Source organism: Oncorhynchus kisutch, linkage group LG8 (genome assembly GCF_002021735.2).
Source record: "Oncorhynchus kisutch isolate 150728-3 linkage group LG8, Okis_V2, whole genome shotgun sequence".
NCBI classification, from domain to species: Eukaryota; Metazoa; Chordata; class Actinopteri; order Salmoniformes; family Salmonidae; genus Oncorhynchus; species Oncorhynchus kisutch.
The window spans coordinates 36,042,007-36,052,249 of record NC_034181.2 but is presented as its reverse complement, the minus strand read 5'-3'; the positions used below and the strand labels follow the sequence as shown (position 1 = coordinate 36,052,249).

The 10,243-nt window shown below is 42.2% G+C and overlaps 1 protein-coding gene across 1 annotated transcript; it reads left to right on the top strand.

Annotated features, from left to right (window-relative positions):
• Positions 1 to 3,894: 3,894 nt before the first annotated feature.
• Positions 3,895 to 7,591, top strand: prrt1b (proline rich transmembrane protein 1B). The gene is made up of 4 exons (XM_020488731.2): positions 3,895 to 4,053; positions 5,882 to 6,399; positions 6,773 to 6,901; positions 7,220 to 7,591. The coding sequence occupies exons 1-4, from the start codon at positions 4,044 to 4,046 to the stop codon at positions 7,364 to 7,366; spliced, it is 804 nt and encodes a 267-aa protein (XP_020344320.1). The 5' UTR covers positions 3,895 to 4,043; the 3' UTR covers positions 7,367 to 7,591.
• Positions 7,592 to 10,243: the final 2,652 nt, after the last annotated feature.

The window sequence follows — 10,243 nt, the reverse complement described above, 5'->3', positions numbered from 1 at the left end:
AATTGAGATTTGTGTGTCACTGGCCTACACGCAATACCACATCATGTCAAAGTGGAATTATGTTTTTTGACATTTTTACAAAGTAATAAAAAATGAAAAGCTCAAATGTCTTGTGTCAATAAGTATTCAACCCCTTTGTTATGACAAGCTTACTTAAGTTCAGTAGTAAACATGTGCTTAATAAGTCACATTAAACATTGCATGGACTCTGTGTGCAATAATAGTTTTTAACGTGATTATTTAATGACTACCTCATCTCTGTGCCCCACACATACAATTATCTGTAAGGTCCCTCAGTCGAGCAGTGAATTTCAAACACAAATTCAACCACAAAGACCAGGGAGGTTTTCCAATGTCTCGCAAAGAAGGACACCTATTGGTAGATGGGTTTAAATAAGAAAGCAGACATTGCATATCCCTTTTGAGCATGGTGAAATTATTAATTACACTTTGGATGGTGTATCAGTACACCCAGTCACTACAAAGATACAGGTGTTCTTCCTAACTCAGTAGCCGGAGAGAAAGGAAACCGCTCAGGGATTTCACTATGAGGCCAGTGGTAACTTTAAAACAGTTACAGAGTTGAATGGCTGTGACAAGAGAAAACTGAGGATAGATCAACAACATTGTAGTTACTCCACAATACTAACCTAATTGAAAGAGTGGGAAATAAGAAGCCTGTACAGAATAAAACATATTCCAAAACATGCATCCTGTTTACAACAGGGCACTAAAGTCATATTTTTTTTAAATGTAGCAAAGCAATTCACTTTTGTCCCTAATACAAAGTGTTATGTTTTAGGCAAATCCAACACAACACATTACTGAGTACCACTCTACATATTTTCAAGCACAGTGGTGGCTGCATCATGTTATGGGTTTGCTTGTAAATTAATCTTTGAATAAATGACTTTGAAACTTTTGGATATAATTCATCACCTCTTATGAAAGAAGATACTCATCACATTATAGGTTTGCATGGTGACCCTAAAAAGGAATAACAGAATGCGTAATGAAGCTGTAGTAAGACACCTGAAGCCTGTATGGACTACACAAACAATAAAACAATAAACATGTGGGTTGGATTTTAAGAAGGTGTGAATGGTATGATAAATATCCCTTCTAAGGGATGAAACTGCACCTGCCATTTTCTGTGAATCCTGGCAGTTATTTTAGGTTCCCAAAATGTTATTGTCCCGTACCCCTTCAAACATTCAACCTCCAGCTGCATACCCCCTCTATAGCACCAGAGTCAGCGCACTCTCAAATGTTTTCTTTTGTCGCCATCATTGTAAGCCTGCCACACACACTATACGATACATTTATAATAACATAAGAATGAGTGTGAGTTTTTGTCACAACCCGACTCGTGGGAAGTGACAAAGAGCTCTTATAGGACCAGGGCACAAAAAGTCATTTAATAATAATCAATACTTTTGCTCTTTATCTTACATATCAAACTTTATTTGTTCATCGAAAATTGTGAATCATTTAGCACAGATTAATGAGAAAGGTGTGCTTGAAAGGATGCAAAAAACTCTGCAATGTTGGGTTGTATTGTAGAGAGTCTTAAATCATTTCCCACACACATTCTGTGCCTGTATTTAGTTTCATGCTATAGAGGGCCGAGAATCCACTCTCAGATAGGTGTGTGGTTGTGAAGGGCATCAGTGTTTTAACAGAGCGATTTGTCAAGGCAAGGATACTCTGTGCGCAGCCCATTGCAAAAATCTGTCAGTGGCTTCTGATTAAATAAATTTTTCACAGAACCGCTTGTTGCAATTTTGATGGGGCTCTTTTGTTCAAATATCGTTAAGTGGACTGCAGGGCATGAAAGGGATAACGAATCCAGTTGTTCGTGTCATCCGTTTCGGGAAAGTACCTGCGTAATTGCGCAACCAACTCACTCAGGTGCTTCGCTATATCACATTTGATATTGGACTAACATTACTCCAAGGAAAGCCTTTGATTCTTGTTGTTGATTCTTGGCCTTTGTTACTCAGCTTTGTGTTGGTATTTTATTAGGATCCCCATTAGCTGTTACAAAAGCAGCAGATACACTTTCTGGGCTCCACACAAAACATGACACACGACACACACACAACATATTAATATACTGCATACACATACAACATATTAATATACTGCATACACATACAACATATTAATATACTGCATACACATACAACATATTAATATACTGCATACACATACAACATATTAATATACTGCATACACATACAACATATTAATATACTGCATACACATACAACATATTAATATACTGCATACACATACAACATATTAATATACTGCATACACATACAACATATTAATATACTGCATACACATATATGTGTTAGGGTTTATGTCAGAGGCGATGTGTTGTGTAATGTTGTAGCTATTGTCAAAGTTTAATCCAATGTGGACCTTCTTTGTATTACAGCATGTAGCTCTTTAAAGCTCCATCTCCCACTGCCCAACTTTGCAAATATCTTTAGTGACCGTTTGTGGAGAAACGTTTTAATTGGACAGTTTAGTAATATAATTGTGTGATAGCAAACATCCATCCCCTGATGGGTGTGAATGAGATACACATGGCTTAAGCATGGGATTGTTTCCTTCCCCACAGTCTGACTGTGCAAGAGAGTGCAAATGAGCCTAGTGTACAATTTGTATTGATTTTTTATTTAACCTTTATTTAACTAGGCAAGTCAGTTCAAATGAAGAACAAATTGTTATTTACAATGACGGCCTATAATTAGGTGCCAAACACAGAGGGATTAAAGATTTTAACACCAGAAAGAATACTGACAATCTTTTGTTTGGAGCATTCTCTCCCAGCCACAGATGTTAATTAGAGTTTTCACTATACACTATCATAGGTAGCACCATATGCTTAATGCTATGATAAAATGATGCATCCCTCCAATGTATTACAATTTACTGTGGGTCTTGAAATAACCATTTTAGATTCCTACCTAGTTACAGTACAAAGGTTTCCAAATCTGTATTATACATTGCTGCCTCAAAACCTAATATAGATGTGACTATAAAATCATACACACTTCACTACACATACATGAAATCAATAAGTAGACCTGACATGTTGAACCGCTGGAAACAGAGACTCATCATACCCTGTTAATACAATACCATAAAAGTGACATAGCATCTGATATCAAATAACTAACCTAGCATTCTACCATTGAAGAAAGCAAGGTGCACTGTGAGCAGAATGATTGTCAAAAAGAAAGGGTCACCAGCCAGTTGAATCACTCTGAGGAACACAAGAAAGTAGCACACCTTTGTTGAGGATGAGAAGAGGAAGTACAGCTCTCTAGATATCTGATAACTGAGTCACCCTCAGGTTTCCAGTGTTTTTCACGTTATTTGTTTTTTTGTCTGAACAATACATTAGAATGATTTCTTATCGAATGTTATCACTGTTCCCATTAATGATGATGAGCTCATCCATTTCTAAAACATGGCTGTTTATTTTCACATTGGTTTTGGCGTGATCAAAGACACTGTGATGTTCCTGTTTCCATGTTATGTTTCCAATCCAGGTTTCAAGCTCCACCTTCATCAGTAAACCCCCCTTTAGAGTTTACTGTCACATCCTAAAAAACACACACACACATCCACCACACACACACCACATACACACACACACACACACACACACACACACACACACACACACACACACACACACACACACACACACACACACACACACACACACACACACACACACACACACACACACACACACACACACACACACACACACACACACACACACACACACACACACAAGCCTGTCAATTATTAAACAAACACGATACTATTTCAACCCTGTGGAGGGGAGGCACAAGATCTGCAGCCATTTGTGGGTGCCCATGGGATATCTGCTGTAAACTGTCCCATGTTCTGTCTCTGTTGTCTGGATCATGCGTTTTCTACAGATGACCACCTGAATCCTCCTCTCTACTGTTCTTCACCTGTATAGTGCCCTGTACTGTACGCTGCCTGCCAAAATGGACCCAGGTTAGTCTCTGTTCATGCCCTAATGCATGTTTAGTACTACCAACCAAATTGATTGTTTATTATTGTCTAAAATGTGTGAAACAGTGGACTTTGGGAGAAATGGGAATTTAAATTGAATGATTAGGATTACACAAAAACAAACAACAAACATTACAATATTACATAAGCTGTGTGTATTAAGTTGATGTAAAACTAAAGAAAAACTAAAGAAGATGGGGTTGTACAACAATCAATATTCGGCAACACTTTACTTGACACCAAGCAACATAACACTTTTTTTACTTTTTATTACTAGGCAAGTCAGTTAAGAACAAATTCTTATTTTCAATGACGGCCTAGGAACAGTGGGTTAATTGCCTGTTCAGGGGCAGAACGACAGATTTGTACCTTGTCAGCTCGGGGATTCGAGCTTGCAACCTTCCGGTTACTAGTCCAACGCTCTAACCACTAGGCTACCCTGCCGCCCCGTCACTGTCATGACACACATATTTAGACCTGTTGTGACATATATTGCGTTATTTTATGGCTGGTTATGACACCTACATAAGAGTGTAAAAACCCACAAAATATACCACGGTAGTTATTTTATGGCTGGTTATGACACCTACATAAGAGTGTAAAAACCCACAAAATATACCACGGTAGTTATTTTATGGCTGGTTATGACACCTACATAAGAGTGTCAAAACCCACGAAACATTTCATTACACCATAGCCTACATGTCAACAGTATGTTTATGTCGTATAATTGTTTTTTAAATTGACCATATTATCATTGTAATTCCACACACATTGATGTCAGACATGCACCTAGCCCAACGCGCTGTTGCTGATGACTGGGATAATTGCAGGAGCAGATTTCGGGAGCAGGACCAGACAACCACTTTTTGACTGACATCTAATGTAAGGGCATAAACGAGATAGGCCTATCTACCTAATATGATTATGATGGTCATAATGCTTATTGACTGTGTCATAAAGTGTATTTTATTTTAATGATTTAAAATATGATGGAAAAACAACAACAACAAAATATTTAATGAACAACATTTTAAGCGAAAGGAAACTTCTTGGCAGGGAAAAAACAAATTAGAATAACTGTAGGTTTTGATCCTCTTATGTAGGTGTCACAACCAGCCAGAAAATAATGCAATGTATGTCACAACAGGTGTAAATATATGGGACATGATAGTGCTATGAAGATACATTAGGTTGCTATTACTGCTCTATTTATCCTGCAGGATTTTCAGTGATGCACAGGTCCATTATACAATCTACAAGTAAAAATGTATTCTACAGGATCTCAGTTGGTTTCAAATCTACATGCTTCCTATCTTTGCAGGCCGAAGTCTAAAACCTCTCTTTCCCAGACATGCAACACTAGAGCAGCCTGGATGCCTTGGCTCGGGCTCTGCCCTGCTGTTTGTGCTGTGATCTCAGTCAGTCAGCACACTCCACCCCTTCCAGAGCAGAAACTCAATAAGCCTTGACAAACCACACCGGCAGCTGGAGAATGACACCGTATAACCACGCTCATTTTGCCTGGGCCTTTCATTAATCAGATGCACTGTTTTCCACTGTAGAAACCAAAGTGGGTCAGTCAACTGCCCTGGAGAAACTTGAGCGTTTCTCTGCTTACTTAATAGAGATCACAGGGGCCTTTCACTTCCTCTAAAATATGTCATTCATGAATAATGTTGGTCATGTAGTTATGTCTACATCACTGCTGTAGATAAACAGGTTTTAGACACTTTTTTTCATTGCCAGTTGACCAAGAATCGCAGTCTAACCATTATAATATCTATCCTTCCTCTTTCACTTTCATTAGTCATTCAACCACCCGGCCGTGAGAGCCAGGCCCTGTCCAGTGGGAGGACAGCAGTGCAGGAGGGAAACTCAGGAACCCAAGACCTTGTTGACCCAAGCTTACCTGTCCAAACCACTCATCTGTCATCCAACAGTGACAATGTCCACACTGTCTGTCCTCCAGTGCCTAAGGCAGACAGTACTTTTGCTGCCTGTCCGCCATACAGAGCTCACAGTGACAGTGATGGGAGGTTAACCAGGGAGGAGCTGCTAAGCCAGAGAGACCTGGCAGGAGGGACACCCTCGACTGTGTGTCAGCCACAGATCTCCTTGGTCCAACCAGACATGACAGCATCCACCCCATCAGAAGAGCCCCCACCCTACAGCCCACCTGACCCCAAGATGGCCTATATTATCTATCCCCCACAACCACCTCACTACCCAGGACCCCCTGTCATAGCCTGCCAGCCAGGACCCAACCAGCCAGCCTTCTACCAGGCCCAGTTCATGCCTTCACCCAGCTACCCTCCCAACACCATAGTAAGAGAGTATCAGAGTATCAGTATAGAGCAAAAGAAAACTAGTGTAAATGTGCTGCCAAACGCACATACTTTCTCATGTGGTGGTGGTGGACGGGGAGATTTATTAGACACACATTAAGTTTAGAACGGATTTGTACATTCAATTACTCCTCATAGCTTTATTGAATCACACATGTTTCCCGTACGGTTCAAAAATCGATTCCCTTATGGCCACGCGAGACTACTTCCGGATTTAACAATAGATCTGACTATTGTCCTGTGACGTAACGACAGTGTGTCATTTCTATTTGAAATCTCTATTCAAAAACAAGAATGTCCACTATTTTAATAGGTTATTGTGTCCCTGCATGTTTGCCTCTGTTGTGTTTCAGTACATGAGCGGCCCTCCACTGGGGGACGAGCGGCCTCCCCTGCCCAAGGACTACATGGTGGAGTCCCTGCTGGTCACCATCTTCTGCTGCCTTATGAGTGGCCTCATCGCCCTTTTGTACTCATATGAGGTAAATTTCCCACTCATATGAGGCACTACATCCTTAGTGCACTGACAAAGGCCTGGCTCTGAATTGAATTAGGGCAGAGAGTGGGCATGAGTTTCAGTGTAGGTGTAGTAGAATCCTAAGAATGCAGTGACACTACCGAGGCCTTCCTTACGGTAATGATGACATAACAAGATGTCTGATACAGTAGAAGAAGAGTTACATAAAGTTCAATTCATTTGACTTTTATTGTACTCTATCAAACATCTTCAAACAATACATATGCTTGTTGGCTACAGACCAAGTCCTGACTGAGCTGGTTGTCTCTCCACTCTGCTCTAGACCCGTGCTGCTCTGGCCAGAGGGGACATGAGGGAGGCAGAGAGGGCTTCCCAGAAGGCCCGTTTGCTGGTGTTGTTCAGCCTGATGTTTGGGGTGTTTGTTTGTGTGGGATGGATCATATATGTAGTGATATCTCTCTGTGCATAGCGATTTGCACCTGATAAACATCTACTCATTTACATTTGAGTAATTTAGTATACGCTCTTATCCAGAGTGACTTACAGTTATTGCATTAATCTTAAGATAGCTAGTTTTGACAACCACATACACTCCCCCCTTTGTTGCTATAACAGCTTCCACTATTCTGGGAAGGCTTTCCACTAGATGTTGGAACATTGCTGCGGGGACTTCCATTCAGCCACAAGAGCATTAGTGAGGTTGGGCACTGATGTTGGGCGATTAGGCCCGGCTCGCAGTCTGCGTGGACCTTGCTTTGTGCACGGCAGTGGTTAGAGCGTTGGGCCAGTAACCAAAAGGTTGCTGGATCAAATCTCCAAGCTGACAAGGTAAAAATCTGGCGTTCTGCCCCTGAACAAGGCAGTTAACCCACTGTTCCCCAGTAGGCCGTCATTGTAAATAAGAATTTGTTCTTAGCTGACTTGCCTAGTTAAATAAATAAACTGTTGCACAAATTTCGAAGCACAGAATCGTCTAGAATGTCACTGTATGCTGTAGCGTTAAGACTTCTCTTCACTGGAAATAAGGGGCCTAGCCCGAAACATGAAAAACAGCCGCAGACCATTATCCCTCATCCACCAAACTTTACAGTTGGCACTATGCATTGAGGCAGGTAGCGTTCGCCTGACATCCTCCAAACCCAGATTCGTCCGTCAGACTGCCAGATGGTGAAGCGGGGTTCATCACTCCAGAGAACACGCTTTCACTGCTCAAGAGTCCAACGGCGGTAAGCTTAACACCCCCCCAGCCGACGCTTGTCATTAAGCAGGGCGATCTTAGGCTTGTGTTCAGCTGCTTGGCGCCCAACAAATAATTTTTGTGCTGACGTTGCTTCCAGAGGCAGTTTGGAACTCGGTAGTGAGTGTTGCAACTGAGGACAGATGATTTTTGCTAGAGCGGCACCCCCCTGCTGAGGAGAGCTCTAGCAGGGCAGAAATCTGACGAACTGACTTGTTGGAAAGGTGGCATCCTATGGCGGTGCCACGTTGAAAGTCTCTGAGCTCTTCAGTAAGGCCATTCTACTGCCACTGGTTGTCTATGGAGATTGCATGGCTGGGAGTTCGATGTTATAAACCTGCCAACAACGGGTGAGGCTGAAATAGCCATATCCACTATTTTGAAGGGGTGTCCACATACCTTTGTATGTATAGTGTATCTCAGTCATAATAAATATATTTTTCCTCAATAAAGTTGCTATCAGCAAATTCAGTACTACTAAGGGGTGGGGGAAAGGGTAGGGGGGATATTCAGGGAATGGGTATGATATTCAGGGAAGGGGTAGGTTATTCAGGGAAGGGGTAGGTTATTCAGGGAAGGGGTATGATTTTCAGGGAATGGGTATGATATTCAGGGAAGGGTTAAGATATTCAGGAATGGGTAGGATATTCAGATGTTTTTGGAAGATGGGCAGGGGCTCTGTTGTCCTAGCTTCATGCAAAAGCTGGTTCCACCATTGGGGTGCCATGACAGAGAAGAGCCTTGACTGGGCTGAGCGGGAGCTGGGTGGCTGGGCCAAGAGACCAGAGGTGGCAGAACGGAGTACTCAGGTTGCGGTGTAGAGTTTGAGCATAGCCTGAAGGTAGGGAAGGGCAGTTCCTCTTGCTACTCCATAGGCATGTTCCATGGTGTTGTAGTGTATATGAGTTTCGACTGGAAGCCAGTGGAGCGTGCGGAGGATCGGGGTTACATGGGAGAACTTGGGAAGGTTGAACACCAGGCGGGCTGCAGCGTTCTGGATAAGTTGCCAAGGATTGATGGTACAAGTGGGGACTCTACGGAGCATGAACCTGCTGGAGCGAGTCACTGCTCTGATGTTTGCAGAGAACGACAGGGTGTTGTCCAGGGTCACGCCAAGATTCTTTGCACTCTGGGAGGGGGACCATGGATTTGTCAACCATGATGGAGAGGTCTTGGAGCAGGCATGCCTTCCCCAGGAGAAAGAGCAGCTCCGTCTTTTCAAAATTGAGCTTGAGGTGTTAGGCTAGCATTAAAGCGGAGGTATCTGCCAGGCTAACAGAGATGCATGTCACTAAATGGGTGTCAGAAGGGAGGAAGGAGAAAAGTAGTTGAAGGTCATCCGCATAGCAATGATAGGAGAGACCATGTAAGGATATGACGGAGCCAAGTGACTTGTTGTATAGAGAGGAGAGGGCCTAGAACCGAGCCCTGGGGGACACCAGTAGGGAGAGTACATGGTGGACCCTCTAGAATGTACAGGCACTATAGATACACATAACTATAATGACATTTAAAATATAAACATGTACATACTGTATATTCCCAGAAATTACCTACAGCACTTATTTGAAATGTGGATTGAGGCTATTTTTCTTTGTTTATCTGAAATTAAATCATACTTTTAATGCTAAGCATTACAATTATTTTGCAATACTTTATATACATGAACATGTTGATTCAGTACTCATGAAACGATTAGAAATAGGAGAGTATGTTGTGTCAAACAGGTATTACAAGTATGCCGGCCTAGACGGCATCCCAAGCAGCATCCTCAGAGCAGTGTTTAAAGACCCATTCAACCTCGTCACTATCCCAGTCTGTTTTCCCCACTTGCTTCAAGATGTCCACCATTGTTCCTGTACCCAAGAAAGCTAACTGATTCAAATGACTATCACCCCATAGCACTCACCTCTGTCACCATTAAGTGCTTTGAGAGGCTAGTTAAGGATCATATCACCTCCAACTTACCTGACTCCTGAGACCCACTACAATTTGCATACCTCCCCAACAGATCCACAGACGACACAATCGCCGTCGCACTGCACACTGCCCTATCCCACCTGGACAAGAGGAATACCTATGTGAGAATGCTGTTCATTGACGACAGCT